The sequence below is a fragment of the Odontesthes bonariensis genome, chromosome 10, assembly GCF_027942865.1.
Source record: "Odontesthes bonariensis isolate fOdoBon6 chromosome 10, fOdoBon6.hap1, whole genome shotgun sequence".
Lineage (NCBI taxonomy): Eukaryota > Metazoa > Chordata > Actinopteri > Atheriniformes > Atherinopsidae > Odontesthes > Odontesthes bonariensis.
In genome coordinates this window covers 11,698,873-11,719,499 of record NC_134515.1, presented here as the reverse complement: position 1 = coordinate 11,719,499, position 20,627 = coordinate 11,698,873, and the positions used below count along the sequence as shown (strand labels likewise).

The window sequence follows — 20,627 nt, the reverse complement described above, 5'->3', positions numbered from 1 at the left end:
AGAATCGTGGCCTATGAATTGCACATAAAGAGGAAGTCAGTTGGTCTTTATGAGTAGTGGTTTAAATGTGGGACATTGCTGGCCAATGATGGATGCCATCTTTTTGGTGTTGAAAAATATGCTCTCTGATTTTGTTCATACATGTGTTCTGCATGTAATATTTGTAACATGTTTAGTAGTTTTATTAAAATGTAAATAAAGCACTAATCAACCTTAACGGTCTTTAAATTCCCACATGAAGACGTGCATGTCCAGAAGGTTTTCTACTGTTCGTAATGGAAGGAATGTACAAATGAACCTTTGTAAAATGGACTGCGTAACCAAATAAATCTAAATGAAACTTTGGCTCCTGTGGTAGCAGATCATACCTGTGTATTTGTGCTTTTAAAAACTGCTTTTCTCTTCTTTTTCAAAGTAGTGAAAATTAGGATTAGTCATGTTTCATTAAGGACTAGGGGTTCGCAGGTCAGAGTGGAGACGGTAAAATGTTTTTCCACAGTGCAACAAAACAATGAACTCTCATTGTGGAACTGTAAAATAGGTCATGTAGAGCATGTCAAACTGTTTTTTATTTTATTTTTTTTAGTTGTTAATGTGACTGAGTTATCCCCTACTTGAAACCCCTGAAATTTAATATCAAACTTTCACCACTATATTTAAAACGAAAAGGTGAATGCACAGTAAATTTATGATGACAGGGAAATCTTCCAGTCAAATGACACATTGGATTGTTACTTCAATATATTTAGCTTTTTCTAGTAATCGCAGAGATTTTTCAATGTTGCAATTCCCCTGATATATAAACTTTATTACAGGCTCAAGGCCCACAGTGGAAACATTATACATCATTAATACAATACATTACACATTCATATATACATATACTAAAAAAGGGGAGCTAATGAAGGCACTCATACCAGTGTTCCCAGATCATAGACATGTACCTTACAGCTACGACTAGGATCAACTGTGCAATAAGCTCATTTGTTGCATGGTCAAGCCTGCTCATGAACTTAAAAGTAAGATTTCTCAGCAGTGCCATGAAAGTAGTAAGACCTAGATTGCAGAATAAACCACTTGCTCTAGTACTCCTTGGTTTCTTTAGGAGAATCCTGAGACAGTCATTATAAGCTACCTTCAGTTTCAGCAGACTCTCCTTCTTGTATCTAACCCAGAGTGGAGCTGTATAAAGAGGGGAGCAGTAAGTTCGAAACAGGTTAACTTTAACATCTGTAGTGCAGTGATGGAATTTTCTAACCAGCATGTTAGCTTGGACATATAGCACTCTCCTCTGTCTGCTCATGTCAGATACACCAGTAGAGGTTATGTTTGTCCTGTAAATACAGATATAGTCCACTACTTTTAATGAAAATGTTGGAGATCTGCACTATTGTACCTCAGAATCTTATAAAAGTATAATATTTTTTCAGTTTTTTATATATATATATGTATATATCAATATGAATTCATAATACAAAGCAGTCAGACAATACAACATCTAACACAAAGCCATCTTCACAGCCTCTGCTATAACAGAAATTTTATGGAGTTGCTAGGGCAACAAGTTTCCACTGTTCTTGTTCAGATAGATTTTTATTCATTTAGAAGTATGCCATCCTATGTGTACCCATGCTGTTGCCATGGTTGCAACAAACCATTTACCCTTCTTGTTATCAGTTTTGTTTTTACTGCACACAACAATTCAAACTGGATCAAGAAAGGAAAATGCAGCAAGAGGCATAAGAAGTCAAAACAGTTTGAAGTTCATGTCTAACATGTAGAATGTGACCGAGTTGAAAGTCTCATCAACAAAACAAAATAACACTCAGAAAAGTGCTCGATTTTAAGGGCGTGAAAGGAAAATTGTACTCAGTTGAGTAAGGTGGAATCACTTGAGCAAGAAATTTAAAAACGAAGATGAAGATCCTCCCAGCTGTGGTCCTAAAGCAAGAAGAACTGTGTGAGGCTCGAATCAAAATCACTGTTCATTCAAACCTGCAAAGAGACTGTTGATATTAACAGTAAATGGATGGCTCAAATAGAAAGTCATTGCCAGAAAATTAAGGAGAAAACTGAATTCTAGTAGTACAGAGCACTTAGAGTATAGACCTTAGTCCTTAGCTTGGATCAAGTCTCAAACACTGTGTCCTCCTTTTCCCATGACGCCACCTGATGAAGTATTCAACAGACCTTCCCTGCCTACATTTCTCAGACTCTTTGCTCTTCATTAAAAAGTCTGAGATAACCCTGATGGCATCATATATGAAATTGGTTTATTGTTCCTGCAGCTTTGGCGATTTTTGCTTGTTCCTTTACCTCCATCCCATCGTACTCTTATCCAGCTCTGTTTGGACTGCAGCACTGCAGTCAACTGAGAGCCAGGTGGGGTGTCATCTATGAAAAGGATGCTTGTGGAGGCTGTTAGATCAGTAAGTCTTCTGATTATAAGCCGACAGAATTTTAAGGCTTGCACAGTTTGAGTCTTGTGACGGTGAGAAAATACAGTTGAGTGTGGTGGAGCTTTTCTGCTGATGCTGTTAATTTATGTCAATTTTTCTGTTGAAAATTGACTGTGGCGAACAAAGCATGTCTGGATAAGGAAATACTCAGTAGCATCAACCCCCTTCCTCCCACATGTAATAAGTCCGACACAATTATTCTTTCCTTTATAACCCCTGACTGATGATTGCATTATTTATGATGTGGGAATGTGCAATGTGTATTTCCCCTGCTGAGGTGCAGCAAAGTGCTGTACAAGCCACTGCCCACGTTCTAGATCCATTACGGTATTTCGCAGCTAATGCAGTGGAGCCAAGGAGCTTGAGGGATACAGAGATAAAGAAGAGGAAGAAGACAAGGGGAGCACAGACTGCTGCAAATCTCCACTTCAGCAGCAGCCTAATATTCACAACAGCAAAGGCACAGTACTCTATCAGCATCTATTTAAATTTTTTTTGTCTTTCTTACAGTCACTCCCATTCATGACATAATTTCAAAGACAAGTGCAGATTTTTTTTATGCAGAACAATTTCATGTGAATTATCAGTATGCTGTATGTGTCCATCCACAGGATCTTTTGCCATCATGTTGAGGAAGAGCTCGGAGGTGCCCCGGGGGGACAGAGAGGTCCTCCTGGAAATGGACAATGGGTGTGAAACACAAACCATACACGGCTATGGCAGTCTGCAGAATGGGGTCTTTATCCCACCACGATATGTAAGTACTATTTTGCTTTATTTTTCTACATTGCTGCTTTGTGTTATCTTCTCAGATCACATGAATTTTGAAAATAGCTGCACATGGACTGTGTCGCCATCAATTACTCTGCCCCCTCTGCCTTATCCTTTCACACCCGACTGATTTCAGACACATGGTAGTGAATCTGGAAGCTTTTATGCTACATGTGATATCCACCCGAGTACAAAATGATATGAGGTCCAACACATGAATAATAGCTTGTGATGAGACTAACTTTACTGTAATAAGAGCTTGTTTTCTGTTGTACTGTAGAAATCTCAGTGTGATCATTTTCTGTCTCATATTTCTGGGCTCATTACTGTAAAGTGGAGGCTTTTATCATGATGTGTGCTGCACAAAGGTTCATGGTCAAACCCCATCAAAAGACAATTAACTGTTCACATTCAGAGCAAAAAGTTTTCATGCATAACAGAGGGTAGTTTTTTTTTTTATGCCTTAAGAGAAAAACAACTACGTTTTCTTTCTGAAATGACAGATTTTGATAATAAACTAACTGTGCTGATGTTTTCAGTTCTCAGCCGCTGCTGCCAATGAAGATGTGGATGGCTATGATCCCATTTATGTTCACTGTAATACAAGAAGTGACCAAACAGTTCCACTGCTGGGAAACTACTTCAGAGATGGAAGGACTAAAATTGGTAGGAAGCCTCAGCACTTCACATGGTCTCAGCTGTCACAATCGAACTGATGGATGGAAAAGTCAGTCCTTCATTTAACTGTTTAGGTTTTTGCTCTGGGTTTAGACTTTGTGCTGGTATGGGAGGTTCGCTCAAGGAGGAAGCGGCGAGGGAAGGTGAAAAGTGAGGTGATCAGTAGGGAGGGAGAACCTGCTCCCACTGACGAGAGCAGCAGGTCTGAACGCAGGAAAGCACAGCTGGCACAGTGGAGGGAGAAGTTTGTCCAGAATCTGCAAAGTTCTGGATTAGTCATGGAAAAAGTACTGAGGTTTATTTCATTAAGTTATAAAAGTACAAATGATTTTTCCTGATTTATAAATCAACACTTTGTCTCTCTTCTGGTTCGTCATCAGGAGGAAACAGCAAATGAGAAGAAAACAATCTATTTTCTTAAACTTAGTGTTCCCTGGGATGTGTTGGTGTATTATGCTGAGGAACTGTGCCTTAGAGCTCCACTGCAGGTCAGCATTGATAATTATAATGCTTTAAATGTTCACTAAACTTTATTTTGATACCAGCTATGAATGGACCTCACTGATAAGCATTTTTAACTTTCACTAGATATGACTTTAGCTATTCCATCATCTACAGAACATAATATGATCTAAAGACTGAGAGAATCTGGAAACATCCCAGTGTGCAAGGGACACAGCTGTAAACCAGTCCTGAATGCTCATGATCTTCAGGTCCTTAGGTGGAACCATCTTTAAAATGATGTGATTCAGTCATGGAAATCACTGCATGGGCTCAGGAACACTTCCAGAGGTCTGTTTCACAAAGCAGGTTTAGTGAAAACTCTGAGTAGCCCTCCTCTTCCCCTCTGCCACGCTGACTCGTCGAATCGGGGCTCCATTTATGCTGGCTTTTTACAGTTGTGGTGCACGCGCTTGGAGTGCTCAGAGTTCATGATTAGACTCAGACTTTGTTGAACCTGCTTTGTGAAACGGACCCCAGAAATCACTGTCTGTGTACACAAGTCAGTGTGCCATCCGCAAAATTAGGTTAAAGCTGCAAATCAGGCAAAGAAGAAGCCACATGTGAAAATAATTCAGAAACTCTGCTACCTTCTCTGGGCCAAAGCTCCTTTAATTTATGGACATGAATTTAAACTCTTTTTGTGGATCTTGGACCCCGTGTCTTCCAGACCATATAGGAGAGGACCTATCCAGCTTGTCATTAGCACCTGGTTCAAAAGCTTGCAAATCTGATGATGTGAAGTGCATTCGTTCCTAATGAACAGGCAACTTGCATATCTAACCGGCACCATAAATGTAAAAAAAAAGAGTTATGCATTGAAACTGTATTCCCTGCCACAAGTAACCATGGGTGTTGCCAAATTACATTCGTATTTTGAAATGGGGTTAATGAAAATTATAATTATACTGAACAAGTGTGTGTTTGGCTCCCAGGCACAGCCACATCTGGACTTAAACACATCTGCTCTGGTCCTGAAAAGACTATGCATACCTAATGTATTGATGGAGTCAGTGCCCAACAGGCCGCTGGACTATTACACATGTGCCTTTCGCAAGTCAAAGATGAACAGGTGAGCTCTGGTTAACTTTAGTGAATAGCAGATTCTGATTGCTTTGAATGACAGTGTTTTTTTTTTCTAAATTAAAATACTTTCTTTAGATTCCTTGGATGTGAAGACCGTGAGAAATTCTTCACAAACACACAGAGGCACCGTGTTGTAAGTAACACACGTAGAGCAACACAATACAGTAAATTTGATGTATTAACTGTTTGTTTTTTAATTGAGGTGCATGAGATTCTTGCCCGGACAGTGTACGGCAAAAGGAAGAGGGGTGAAGTTGGTGTGGACAGACTGGTACATGAGGGTGCCTACACAGCAGCTTTCCCCCTGCACGAGGTGAGATATTATAACGTGTTCTGAAACCTGCATTATTTCTGTTTTCCCTCTCTATTTACAGTGTGTTTGTTTTCCTTCAGGGCCCTTTTCAGCTGCAAAGTTATGAGATCCGTCCCGATGAGCTGAACCAGAGGCAAGTTCTTTACTTCTACTGGGCACGTTGGTGTAAATGGTACAAGTATCAACCACTGGACCACATCAGGGAGTACTTTGGAGAGAAGATTGCTCTCTACTTTGCATGGCTGGGTAAATATTCATATTTATTTACACTTATTATCTGATCAGCACACTTCCACATGTGGAGGTGATTTTGTTAATTTGATTTGTTTAATTGAAAATAATAAAACATAAACTAAAGCAAACTAAATTTACTTTTTTTCTACCAATAACTCAGTTCAAGGGCTACATACTTCCTTTTTTGGGAAATTTCAACAGCATCTCATTATCTTCATCAGAAAATTGTCTTCTCACTGGTAATGTAAATAAGTAATATATTATTATAATAATAATATAATAATCAATAAAAATAAATGTTTGGGAATGGTTCACAAAATTTCCACACAAGAAACAAACAGTTTAACACTGCATTTGAGGCTAAGGCCGACTGGTTCAGTTATTGTTTTGGTACATTTCTGTGGGAATCCACATAAACCACAGAGGCAGATGTAATCATTTTGCATAGGAAGTGGTATCTATAAATCATAAACAAAGAGACTTGTGTGGCACACACAGCATCAGCAGAAAATGGAAAGACTTGCTTCAGACAATACATTTATTAACCTCAGCTTTAAGTGTACATTGAGCATCAGTACAGCTGTGTAATGGCACTTCCCCTCTTTGTATCAGCTGACAGCTGCAGTCTAATGGAGCTGTGTGTCTCTGCAGGTTTCTACACAGCCTGGCTTCTGCCAGCGGCTGTGGTTGGAACCCTTGTCTTTGTGTCTGGAGTCATGTCCATGGGTACCAACACGCCAGCGTGAGTCTGCACTCGCTTCACAAAATATGTGCTGAAGTACAAAGCCAGAGTTGACATGGAGCAGAGTAGCATTTCATAAGGAAAAACGCATTTAAAACATTTTTAATTGTATGTGACTGTAACATTTCGCAGAGGTTTTATGATATATATTGATCAAATATTTCAAAGTTCCCCCACCAGTACTACATGCAGAGCAGTTTACAGGACACCCTGTTGGCCTTTGGATTCAGAAAGCTCATTCAGAATGTTGCCAGTTCAGCAAGGGATTTTTGTTGCGTGCCATTTCTACACGGTAGCCCGCTTTGTGATTAAAAGCATAAAATGGACCTCTGATGCATGGGAATTTGTGACATGATGTTGCTCTCAGCCAAATTCATGTGCAGACATTAGCTCATAAATTGATGCTTTTATTTCTTGGGAATACGATGCAATTGCTTCTGACTATGTTAGGATTTGTATGAGTTTGCATTGATATATATGTAAGAGGTCTGTTTCAATCACTTGTTTTTAAGGGTTTTGTTGTCACAGTCAGACTGATAGACTTTGGTCATCATGCCTGTTCAGAAGCACACCTTAACCTGTTCTTGCACCGCCCATAGTGCAGCACTTAATGTGCAGACATGAGATTATTATCGATCTACTTTTCTTACACACAGAAAGAGTCATATGTCATAACTTTTCCTCTAAGGGATGCCATGATTTCTGGAGAAAATAAACTCTTTAAACTAGCCCTATACTATACTAAGTGTATATATAAATCAAAGCACTGTTTATTCTAGATATAAAAGCCCCATATATTCATGGGGTAAGTCTGTGCCAGGCTCAATATAAATATTTTATCAAGACAGGGCCAACACAGCACAGTTTATTTTGGAGTGAGTGAGTGAATGCTAGAGTGTGTGCAACCGTATATTGACTTTAGACTTGTTTACCAATAATTTTTCTTGGTATTATTAAAAGAAATATCATCTCACAATAATGTAACAGGTGGGGCTGAAAGAAATGGAAGAGATGCCAACATCACAGGAAGGGAAGCAACCAAATGTCTCAAATTCAGCCTCATTAAATCAAACTGTAGATTAAAGCCACTGATTAGAGTCAGTAGTTATGATGACGATGACTAACATTTGGAAATAAGGACCTGCAGAAGTCTTATGTGATTATGAACAATTAGTCCAGAATAATGATTAATTTACAAAAAATAAGGAGGATTGATGTCTCCCATTCAGTCCATGTTGTCAAGAAAAAGAAGGGGGGGGGGTTACACCTGTGATCTGCTCTACTAAACAAATACTGCAAAGGAAACTGAACCCTTTCCATATTCTAAATCCAGGTCACAGGTAAGCCACAGGGCTAAATATGATCAGCTTATCTGAGCCATGGTCTATATGTTGTATTAGGGATTGATTCTTAATGGAAGTATAGAAAGGAGGATCAGTTTTCAATAGTGGTGGTGGTTGAAAATCGAAAAATGCAGCCGGGGCACCTATAAACACTTCGATCAGTGTATTCTTATCTGATACTACCTGCCCATCAATCATCTGTTTTATTGCAAAAAAGGCTTGGAAAGATAAATGTATTCTGCTAATTATGGATTTCGGTTCAGAGAATTGATTTCCTGTTAGATCATTTTCAGAAGCAGAACACTGTTTGATAACAAATTTTGAGATATCAGAGAGGAAGTGAGCAGGCTGGACTTATCAGACAGCTGAGAGACGTGGGGTAGATGATAATAGCTGTGCCTCATTTTCCCCTTTAATATGATATGATAGAATATGCACGTCACATATTATGTTTTAGGTGAATTAGTATGATTTTGTACTGACTATTGTTGTGATCCAAATTGCCCCTCGACAACATTAAAATGTATGCAATCCAATTCCAGGCTCTGCCCTGCTAGATGTAGATGGGGAATGCGTGCATATTCTCATCGTCAAAAAATAAGGAGGATTGATGTCTCCCATTCAGCCCAGAGTTTCTTTAGATCTGATGTGTTTCTGTAATTCAGTGTGTGATTCAAACAAAAGAAAGGGCAGTAGCCCTGTTTCGTGGTAGCAAGCTGGGAGACTGATTTCAGCACCGTTCATGTCTTATATAAGTATCAGTGTATTTTGAGTTTTTGTGAAGGAAAAAGAAATAATTTTTAAACCACGTAGTCCCTTAATAACTAAGAGTACAGTGTGTGATTGTAAACCCCTGTATTTGTTTTTCAATCACTGGAGGAATAAAGACCTGCAACTCATGTTTTCTCAGCTGTTACTCATCTATGTGTCTGTCAGCAGGAAGGAAATCTGTAACAGTGGAGCAAATTATCTGATGTGTCCACTCTGTAAAACGTGTGAGGCCTGGAACATGTCTGATATCTGCACCATGGCTAAGGTGAAGAACAGTCAGCACTTTAAATGATAAACAACCCAGTTTAGAATTGCAATGCAAATGGACTGAGAGCTGATGTTTGTTCTGTGTCTGTGCATTGCAGCTGGGCTACCTGTTTGACCACCCGGGTACAGTGTTCTTCAGTGTATTCATGTCATTCTGGGCTGTAACCTTTCTGGAGTACTGGAAGCGAAAGATGGCTACTCTGGCTCATCACTGGGATTGCATGGACTTCCACGAGGAAGAGGTCTCATAATTACTTGTAGCTTCAGTAGGATTATAGCCATATTGGTTTACAGTCTCATGGCTGTATGGTTCTTTCTGTGACATGATTAAAGAAACTCAAATCTTCAAAGGAACATAATAAGTTTGTGTAATTTTTAACTTTTTCCATTTTTACACAAAAATTAACACTGTTAACAACTATCAAGAGTACACAACAGTAAACAGCACAGAAGCTAACCACATAACCTCTTGGTAACTTACTGTCTACCCACTGATTGTTCACTGTGTCATCGCTGTGTCCTCTCAGGAGCGTCCTCGGCCAGAGTTTGCAGCCATGGCACCGAGTGTGGAGGAAAATCCGGTGACCGGGGTTAAAGAGCCTTACTTTCCGGAAAAGGCCAGGTTGTCTCGTATGTTCACTGGCTCCATGGTCATCATATTAATGGTGAGTCACATTTGCTGTTTCTGAATTGCAGGTGTACATATATACATATATATAAGTTCTGGGGCAACAGAAAGTTCCCTTCCTGTGTCCAATTTGATGTCACCATAAACTCAAATCTATCTATATATATATCTTTCTATGTCACACTTCTTGCAGTTTACATCACCATACATTGTAGGCAAAGTGTTATTCTATGTTATTGTAATGTTATGTTATTTTAAAGATCGTCATTTACAGGAAAATTAATCTAAAAGCGATTCTGTGCCTATTGTCTTCAATGTTTGCCCAAAACTATAAATTCATACATGAACACCAAAAGAGCAGAATGGTGCTACAACAACAGTAACAGAAGGATGCAAAGAATGAGAGAATCCCAGAAAATAACATTGTTGTATACATTGTCAGATTGGTGATAACCACTATTGTGCCAATATCTGAAAGACGAATCAAGATATGATTTTTGAGCAATGGTGTCAATGTTGAAGGAGAACGTAAACCAAAGTCTTTCCTGAGTTGACTCCATCTTTTTAGCAAGAAAAGGCTATCATCCATTATTGTCTTCCAAGCAAACGACAGTGATCTCTAAGCTGTATAATGGGTATTTAATCCTATATATTTGGTTCCTGTGAAGGGTCTCAACCTCTTTTGAGCTTTTATCATTCTGAAAAGAAAAAGAAGGGTGGGTTTACACCTGTGATCTGCTCTACTAAACAAATACTGCAAAGGTAACTGAACCCTTTCCATATTCTAAATCCAGGTCACAGGTAAGCCACAGGGCTAAATATAATCAGCTTATCTGAGCCATGGTCTATATGTTGTATTAGGGATTGATTCTTCATGGAAGTATAGAAAGGAGGATCAGTTTTCAATAGTGGTGGTGGTTGAAAATCGAAAAATGCAGCCGGGGCACCTATAAACACTACGATCAGTGTATTCTTATCTGATACCCACTGCCCATCAGTCATCTGTTTTATTGCAAAACAGGCTTGGAAAGATAAATGTATTCTGCTAATTATGGATTTCGGTTCAGAGAATTGATTTCCTGTTAGATCATTTTCAGAAGCAGAACACTGTTTGATAACAAATTTTGAGATATCAGAGAGGAAGTGAGCAGGCTGGACTTATCAGACAGCTGAGAGACGTGGGGTAGATGATAATAGCTGCGCCTCATTTTCTCCTTTAATATGATATGATAGAATATGCACGTCACATATTATGTTTTAGGTGAATTAGTATGATTTTGTACTGACTTTTGTTGTGATCCAAATTGCCCCTCGACAACATTAAAATGTATCCAATCCAATTCCAGGCTCTGCACTGCTAGATGTAGCGGGGAATGCGTGCATATTCTCATCGTCATAAACAGCAATTCAGTTACGGTGTTATTTCTTTGCTTTTTCCATAGATACAACTAACCACATTCTTTTCTTGCTGTTCCAATTTCTTTCTTCTCAGTTGTGTGTGGTGATAATCTTCCTGGTGACTGTGGTCATGTGCCGCGGTATCATCAGTGTGATGATGTATCACACTGGGAGCCCTGTGCTGCGGACAGAGGTATATATATATATATATATATTAGAGCTAAACAGCGTGCATATTTAATTTGTTTCGTTTTTAATATTTTATGATTTGCTTGCACAATTGAATACTATGTTTAATAAAATATTCTGAAAATGATATAAAATAGTAAAACATATATGTTTGCCTGCAGTTAGCATTCATGCATGTGTGCCATCCTCCCCAGGCAGGGACCATAGCCAACATCTCCGGCAGTATTGTAAATCTGGGCCTCATCCTGTTGATGGGACAGGTCTACACCGCATTAGCTGAGCAGCTCACTAAATGGGGTAAGAATCAGTTATGCTCTGTAATACTTCAAACCTCAGTTTGTCAGCCTCTCACTTGATGTCCACTCAATAAAAGCTTACACTTCTTAAAGAGCAGATGTCCCAATGTCTGGCTGTAGCAATTTTAGACCCTATTCAGTTTTGCTCAAGCTCCCCCTAAATTTCATCTCAGCACCTCTATAAGAGAAGGAATTGGCCAATTATTATTTTATTCATGTTTCTCACACAATGGTATTATTTGGACAGGTTGCCCGGGTATATTAACAGCCCCACATATATATTTGGTGACCCATTCACACATTAATTTTTAAATTGTTTACTATATAAAATAGTAAGGTCTTCTTTTACTGTGGAGCTGCGTGCAGCACAGCGAGTCACACACTGTCACACACACGAACGGTAAATCATCCCCTCGCCTCTCAATGTGCCGGGAGGAAGGCGTGTTGTGTTGGTGGCCAAGTGAGCATTTTTGCAGCAACATTTAACTTTTTCTCAGGAAAGCAATGAGTGAGAAATTGAGCTCATTCTGCATGGCTTCATGCTCATGTATTCTTGTAATGGTGAAGATAGGGGCGCGCTAGAATTTTAAGGGCAGCTAATTTTACAAATTTACAACTGATTTGAAGCACGGCAGCTGAAAAGCATGTGGATGTGACAGGAAACATGACGTATTCTGTTGCTTCTTATGCAATGTGTACTGAAAGTATAACTGTAAATATACATATGAAATAGCCAAAATCATACACATCTTCTGTCAAGTTACATTTATTTCACTTTTCTGAGTCTCAGCATGGACTCATTTCATTCAAAGCATGGCTTAAAGTGGATAACTACCACTTCAAGATGACAATGACAGACTATAAACTTATTCACTGTGGGGACTCGAGTTTGTGTGCTCAGTGTGAACCATTTTCCATTCAAATTTTTGATCAGGTCTGAAGTGACTAAAGCTACATTATATTATACTTGTTTCAATGATTTATGACAGGTGGACTTTTCCATGTGATTCAGAGACTGAAATCATGTTTTTTACATTTCTCCTCATTTCTGCTTTACTGCAACTTGATCCTTTTAACTCCGACTTGTGTTTCATTGGTATTATTTTTTAATATATTGATTAGTAATTTAAAAACAATATTATTATTATTATTATTATTATTATTAATAATAATAATAATAATAAATACAATAGACTGACTTTTTTAGCTACTTCCAAAGTTAACATATTCAACATGTTTATTTTCCAGGTTTAACAAAATCAAAGGGGTTGAATAGAAGCTAAAGGGAAAACAGTTTCTACCTTACCAGTAGGTAGTAAATAGCAGTTTTAGTTTAAATTGAACCATAACAGCTTGTTAAATCCAGCTGTCATGCCCTTATGATGACAGCAGCAACAAATGATAACCAGTAAAACTCTACTTCTACTTTGAGGACATAGTAATAAGAATCTTGCTTGTCAATTAATGCAGAAAACTTTCCAGAAAACTCTGTTAACTTCTACAAACTGCAGATTTTAGGCTCCAAAGTGGTTACAAATAGCTTGCAAGGTCACAAACACTGTTTTCCTTAACAGTCACATTGATTCTTTTAAAGTCAGAGAGTTAAGTCACTTATTTACAAGATCATTGAGTCTTTGTCTTGTTTTTGAAATGTATTTATTCAAGTTATATTTGCATCTAATTCACTAAGTTAATTTCAGTGAATGAGGCAATATTGGTATGAAAAATCAGTTTGAGTTGAGCCAAAGCAATCTGGACGAGAAAATGAAGGCATCAGGTACAGTTATTGCCAACACTTTATGTCTTTTATGTTGTGTCTTTGTATTCACATTGCAGAGATGCACAGAACACAAACCCAGTATGACAATGCGTTCATCTTCAAAGTCTTCATCTTCCAGTTTGTCAACTTTTACTCATCTCCTTTCTACGTGGCTTTCTTTAAGGGGAGGTGAGGCATGAGCTTGTCACAGAAAACACATCACAAATTGATGATGACATCGCAACAAAGAGGGGCTAACTATCATTCTTATTTGTGTGACTAGGTTTGTGGGTTACCCTTCCAACTATGGAACCTTGTTTGGGATGAGAAATGAAGATGTAAGTCATGTTATTTCTTTTATTCTTTGGATATTTTTATATAAATTCCTCATGGAAAATTTTTGACGGGTCCCTCCTGTTGCATAATAATCTCAGAATGATAAAAATGATGCTCCTTGACTCTCATCTCCATGCTTTCATATTACAGTGTGGTCCTGGTGGTTGCCTCGTTGAACTAGCTGAACAACTCTTCATCATAATGGTTGGGAAGCAGCTCATCAACAACATCCAGGAGTTCATTATACCGTATGTTTTCACCTATACAACTCATAAACCAGTGTGCTTTTTGTGTTGTTGTTTTTCAAAGCAGCTTTGGATTTGATGGTTCTCTCTTCTTTACATTGGAACTTACTTTACTAAACCGTGTTAGATGGGTCAGAACGACCAAGTCTGTCAGACTCTGTATGATGAAAAGATAGAAACATTTATATGAGAATGAAAGAAGGTAAATTAGTAGATGTGTAGTGTCGAACTAATATGAAAAATATACACATGAAATTAGATTGAAATAAAACAGCAGAATCTCTACCAGCTCCACAGCAGTTCTTCTTTCTCTGCTCTGACAGCAAAGTGAAGGCCTGGCGTCAGAAGAGAACTTTGGCCAGTGTGCTGGGGGGTAAAGCATCCCATGAGCCTCAGCGCTGGGAGGAAGACTACCAGCTGGTGGAGTGTGGGGGTCTGTTTGAAGAATATCTGGAAATGGGTGATTATCCACATCTGTATCTGCTTTGGATACTTTCAGCAGTTCAGATGTCAGTGATACATACTGCTATGTTTGTTGCTTTGTTGGGCAGTGCTGCAGTTTGGGTTCATTACCATTTTCGTGGCGGCGTTCCCCCTCGCTCCGCTCTTTGCACTCCTCAACAACTGGGTGGAGATCCGCCTGGACGCCCACAAGTTTGCGTGCGAGTACCGCCGGCCTGTAGCTGAACGTGCGCAAAACATCGGAGTCTGGTTCAACATACTGGAGGGCTTGTCACATCTGTCTGTTATTGCAAATGTGGGTGGATCTCTAGTTATTTTCATTAGAGTTTATACTGATACTACAGAGAAGAACAAATATTTCCAAAAACATTATCGTTTTTTCTCTCCTCAGGCTTTCCTAATAGCCTTCACATCAGATTTTTTACCTCGCCTGCTCTACCAGCTCAAGTTTGATAATGATCTCCACGGATATGTCAACTTCACCTTGGCCTACGCTCCACTAAATTACACAGAGCCCCCCATGTGCAGGTACGGTGTCTGTTTGTGTAACATTAATGAAGCTGCCTCTTTTAAAAAAAGTCCATATGGAAAGATCTCACACTTCTTTTTTAAAGTTTTCCGTATTTTTTGTATGCTTTTACGATGTCTTCAGTTATTCTGTTTTCTGATAAATCCACTCACAGTTCTTCACAATAGCAAAGTAAGATACGTTCTTTTAGTAATTTGCAAACTTATTAGGGAATAAAAGACAAATATCTTATTTACTCATGTGCTAAAGCACCCTAGCATTCATAGTAATGTCAAGTTATTTTGGGAATCTGGAAGTTTCTCCTTTTTATAGGAAGAAACATTGAAGCTCAACAAGGCTGGATGGGGAGTATTTTCAGGCCTCTCAGCATCAAAATCTCAGAGTGTAATTCTTCACCTCTGTCTGAGATCCTGAACACACAGAAAAACTTTCTCCAACAGGATTTCTCTATATTTTCATGCATCCATCTCTCCATCTGTCTTTACTTGTCTCCCAGGCCGTGTTGCTGAAACCACAGAATGACACTGCCGTCACCCTGTGTAACTGTAGGGATGACATTAGGGATGTGATGCTCAGTGTCTCGTCTCCTCCACACACATAGTTTGGAGTTGTAGCCAAATAGTTCAGTTCATCAAACCAGAAGATTTAGCTTTCAATAGACTGTGTGTTATTGAGGAGCATTTTGAAAGATTCCCAACAGCCTGTCATGTTCTTTATTCATGGGGGGGCGGCTTACGTCTGACCAGTGTGCCATAATGACCTGGTTGGTGGACTGACACATCCATGGTTGTCTGTAAGGTTGTATTTTTGTTGATTAAATGATACTCCAATCAAGTTACTGAAGCATCTAAGTGACCGAGAGAAGAGATGTTTTCTTTGTCATTGTACAGTGTCATTGTACTGTGTTGGATTTATGAGAAAATAAATCAAAATGAGTAGTAAAAGAACCAAATGTGGACAATTCTGCCTGTAAATTTTATTTCAGCACCGAATCTTTTTCAGCAAAATCCTAAAATGTCCAAGAATATCAAGGTTTCATTTTGCTGACTTCAGATCAGCAACTTGACCAACAGAGGGTAGTGTTACTGATGTTTTAACATTCTTCAGGTTGATCATGTTATGCTGGTCCTGCAAACCACGCATCCAAATATTACTCAGAATGATCTGCAGTAACTGTGTTTTATCCATTTTTAGATATAAAGCATTCAGAGACAACAATGGAAACTACACTCTCTTCTACTGGGAACTTCTTGCTGTCCGACTTGGTTTTATCATTGCATTTGAGGTATAAAGGGAGCTGCTTTGTCTCTTGATCTACTTTCCTTTTGCCTTGTTTCATTGATTTAATTCACACTTTTTATTTATTACCATGTTTCTCTCTCACCTTTATTCTCTGTTATGTATGTTGCCTACTGTGTATTTCAATACTGGTCATTTGGATACTTTCATTGCGTTTTATTGTGTTTGAAAGATACATTTCTAGAAGTTGTATCAGTGCTTTTATTTAAATTCATCTGTTCTAATTTTAATGTATGCAAATGGTTTCCCATTTATTTGAATTAGATGGGAGCAGAGAGAGGTAGATTATGCTGTATTATAAAATTCAAATTTGAGACTCAGTCTATTGTGTGCTTAAAATCAAGTTCAACTTCACATTTTTTAAAATAGTTTCTTCAGTTTGATGACAACCTTCTTGAGTACCTTCTTCTCCATGTTTCCTTTCCTCCAGCATTTTGTCTTCTTTGTACTGCGAGCCATTGACTGGATCGTACCTGATGTCCCGGGGTCCTTGGAGCTGAAGATCAAGAGGGAGCGATACCTGGCAAAGCAAGCTCTGGCTGAAAATCAGGAGGCTCTGCTGGTGAGTCGAGGCCGAGGGGCCACCTGTGCCACTCCAGGCACCTTCAGCCCAGGTCAGTAAGAACATGGGACACACACACCCACATAATACCATGCAACACACACTTGTGCATAAAATCTGACAATCACATAGTTGAATGTTTTCTGCAAGAGCAAATTTTGACTGCAGAGGACTCAATAATTACGGTGGCTGAGAAGGGCAAAACAAAATTACAAACTCTGAAACACTTTTACATTTTGGAAAACAAAATAACATTTCCCAAAACAAATTAACATTTCAGAAAACAAATTAACATTTCAGAAAACAAAGTAACATTTCAGAAAACAAAATTACAAACTCTGAAACACTTTTACATTTTGGAAAACAAAATAACATTTCCCAAAACAAATTAACATTTCAGAAAACAAATTAACATTTCAGAAAACAAATTTACATTTCGCGAAACACTTTTACAAGTTTCGAAACTAATTTACATTTCGCGAAACACTATATCGCTGTTCATCTTGGATCACTATGAATTCAAATCGAAGGCTTCCGTTATAACTTCCGGGTCAACCTCGGAGCTTGGAGGTTTGGAACCTCCCTTTCCGTAATATTGTCGACTTTGTAAAAGTGTTTTGTGAAATGTTAATTTGTTTCGGAACTTGTAAAAGTGTTTCGCGAAATGTAAATTTGTTTTCTGAAATGTTAATTTGTTTTCTGAAATGTTAATTTGTTTTGGGAAATGTTATTTTGTTTTCCAAAATGTAAAAGTGTTTCAGAGTTTGTAATTTTGTTTTCTGAAATGTTAATTTCTTTTCTGAAATGTTAATTTGTTTTGGGAAATGTTATTTTGTTTTCCAAAATGTAAAAGTGTTTCAGAGTTTGTAATTTTGTTTTGCCCTTCTCGGCCACCGTAAATAATTAACTCAAAGCACCCTTAATTTATAAACATGTCAAAACTACATGTTAGTTACCATATTAGTAAAGTAATAAAGAGATCTTTGAAAACCTCAGCATGTGAATATATCTTCACAGAAAAGCCTTTCTGTTTGCAGTTTCCTATGAAAGATAACGTGTTCCCATGTTAACATCATGAGACCTGAACCAAATCAAAGAAAAACACAACAATTTGCTGCAGTATGTTGTTATCACACTGTATTATTGCGTACAGGGGATCCATGAAACAATGCACTAGCACTGTTCACAGGTTATGTGTTAAACCTGTCACTGAACCACTTTATCCCCTGAAATGAAATTAATAAATTTGAATGCTTTTAAAAGCTCAGTCTGCACACTTCCACAGAGAATTTGAAAAGCACCTGCAGCTTGACTAGCTGTTGGAAACTCATTAGCCTACACACAACGTGATCATAAAAAGTCATTTGTGTGGGATCTGTGCCAAATATATCTATGCTGATTACATGCACAAACTATGCGTGTTGATCACGGTTGGCCTAATTTGTTATTGTCTCTGTCAACACCTCAGTTGATGTTCAACTTGGTGGAAATGATCGAGAACAATAAACAGTAGAGCAGTTCAAATACAACTTCTGTCAGAAACTATGTTATGCTCACAAAGATAGCAGTTTATACATTCACAGCTCATGGAGAATGCAGCCCAAAGTGTGCAGATACATCCTCACCTGTGTGTGTGTCCCTGTCCTCTGACCCATGCTGTTGTCTTGTGTCATGTGTCGTTAATGTTGCCAGATGAAAGCACGTAGAGTAGAGTAAGTAAACGCCATTTTCAAGAAGAACATCTTGACCTCAGTCAGAAACAGCATTTAGCACAGCAAGCATACAGCACAGTAATTACTTCCACTTGTAATTTGTAGGGAACAGAAACCACCTGTTTTTATCAATTGAAGGGTGATGATTTAGCACATGCACGTCAACATAATGCGTAAAACACTCAGAGTATTAAATTCCCGCTGGAACTGCCTGTCCCTTTTTTTGGAGCTGGTTGTTATGAATATTGTGGCTGCAGTTACAGTTTATAATAACAAAAAAATATTAATTTGGACAGTTTGATTGAGTAAAGCAATAGCATAGTATGGTAATAGTAACAATATATCTCTGTAAGCTATTAGTAAAGATTTGAGGCTGCCAGCCTTGCTCTGTTCAAAGTAAAAAGAATAAATATAAAATAAATCAGAGAGGGAAGAAATTTTAAAGAAAAACATGGGATGCTCTGCCCGGCTGTTGATTATCAAAAATAATAAATTCTAGTAAACTTTACGGTGAGACAACTAGGAAGTAGCTCTTGTTTCCAACTATTGAGCCTCAACCAGAATTAATGAGCTTTATTAGTGTATTTGTGAACTTTGGCCAGAGCCAGGTTATTTGTTTCTGTTTCCAGCCTTCGTGTTATGTGAGGCTGAACGAAGGCCAACTCTAGTTTTGATCCTAACACACGTGGACTTGGCTCATTCTCGCAAAGAAGCATATCCTCCAAGGACTCAAACTAATTGGCTTCACTAGTTGAAATCTTTTGTTTGTATTGTCAGCGTCTCTTCCTGAGCAGTTTAAGAAAACAGAATTGTAGCAGCTAGCTTTAATTCGCTGGCATGTTCCAGCAAAGATTGTCTGTGTCAGCCTTTTTCTTCCACCATACCGCTCACAGTAGTCAGCCTGACACAACTAACACTCTCTACTGTCTATCTGCTCTTTCCTCATTCAATGTCCAAACCCAACTGCCCTGCCACTTCTGAAGCAAGCGACGTGTCCTTTGGACTCATGAGTTAGGACTCCTCTGCAGGAAAAGGAAAGGTGGGAGGGAATATCGGAGGAATAGGAGACTCTGCTTTGCATCTGGGACAACATGTGTGAACTTTTTCCCCACGTGGAATACTGTCTTTGCACTATCATTGTTTTTCATTTTGTAAATGCATATGCTGATGCACAGATGAAATGGTAAGCAGACGTGTAATGTAAACCAAACTCACCTCAGTTTACTCAGCTGTATGGATAATACATCTTGGGTTGTTTTAGATTATTTCACCAAATGGGTTCAAATGTCTCCCTGTTGGATCAAGGCCATGTTATGATAACGCATAGATATATATGTAATGAATGTTTAAGCCACGTCTGTGTCAGAAAGTTATCATTTTAACGGCTACCTAAAGTTACAGCATGTATTTGTCAGTGCTGTCAGACTGCTGCCAGTCCCTGTTGGGTCCAATTAGATTTCACGCTGGCCTGAGATCAAGCCTCCAGTTTGTATGTTTTTTTTTTTTCATGTCATAGGTGTTTATTGACATTAATAACAAGTCGTGGGGTATAACAAGTTTTGTGGAGTTCCTTTGGAGGATCCTTGAGGTGAAAATCTGATTCCACTTCATTTTGAAAACTCTGTCAATCATTTGTAGTCTTTAACCTCAAGCACAGATAACCCTGATTTTCTCACACTTGACAATGCTCCTCCAAAGCTTTGGAAGATAACAAACATCTGATATAATGGGCTCAGTAGAGTTCCTTGCGGGTAGAAAACTGACTTTGATGTGTAAAATCGGTGGTGTTAATAGTGACCAACTTGAGGTCAAAGTTGTTCCTTTTATCAGGGGCTGATACTGTAAGATGGGGAAAAAAAGCACACAATGTTTCTTTTGTTTTTCTGTTTAAAAGGCTGATTGTATTGTTGTTACAGAGATTTCCTGTTATCTTTTCACTCAGCAATGCTTAGCATGCCAGTCTTTTTTTTCTACCTGAATGCTCTGTACAGTATTTATATGAACTATTTCAGAGTATTGATGTACAATACTAAAAACAGGAGTGGAG

At 38.4% G+C, this 20,627-nt stretch overlaps 1 protein-coding gene across 1 annotated transcript; it reads left to right on the top strand.

The window, feature by feature from the left end:
• Nucleotides 1-2,545: 2,545 nt before the first annotated feature.
• On the top strand, nucleotides 2,546-20,622 carry ano11 (anoctamin 11). The gene is made up of 24 exons (XM_075476277.1): nucleotides 2,546-2,919; nucleotides 3,071-3,216; nucleotides 3,770-3,896; nucleotides 4,002-4,195; nucleotides 4,289-4,396; nucleotides 5,345-5,481; nucleotides 5,571-5,628; nucleotides 5,698-5,808; nucleotides 5,889-6,054; nucleotides 6,694-6,784; nucleotides 9,067-9,163; nucleotides 9,264-9,407; nucleotides 9,693-9,830; nucleotides 11,286-11,384; nucleotides 11,575-11,677; nucleotides 13,513-13,624; nucleotides 13,719-13,773; nucleotides 13,922-14,019; nucleotides 14,340-14,476; nucleotides 14,568-14,773; nucleotides 14,870-15,006; nucleotides 16,202-16,292; nucleotides 16,737-16,920; nucleotides 19,564-20,622. The coding sequence occupies exons 2-24, from the start codon at nucleotides 3,085-3,087 to the stop codon at nucleotides 19,593-19,595; spliced, it is 2,757 nt and encodes a 918-aa protein (XP_075332392.1). The 5' UTR covers nucleotides 2,546-2,919; nucleotides 3,071-3,084; the 3' UTR covers nucleotides 19,596-20,622.
• The last annotated feature ends 5 nt before the right edge of the window (nucleotides 20,623-20,627 follow it).

Bases quoted from the DNA above. Each gene is read 5' to 3' on its own strand.
- ano11 (XM_075476277.1), top strand. From the start codon at position 3,085: ATGTTGAGGAAGAGCTCGGAGGTGCCCCGGGGGGACAGAGAGGTCCTC. The intron at 3,217-3,769 runs GTAAGTACTATT...TGATGTTTTCAG, and splicing joins TCTTTATCCCACCACGATAT to TTCTCAGCCGCTGCTGCCAA. The intron at 5,482-5,570 runs GTGAGCTCTGGT...TACTTTCTTTAG, and splicing joins CGCAAGTCAAAGATGAACAG to ATTCCTTGGATGTGAAGACC.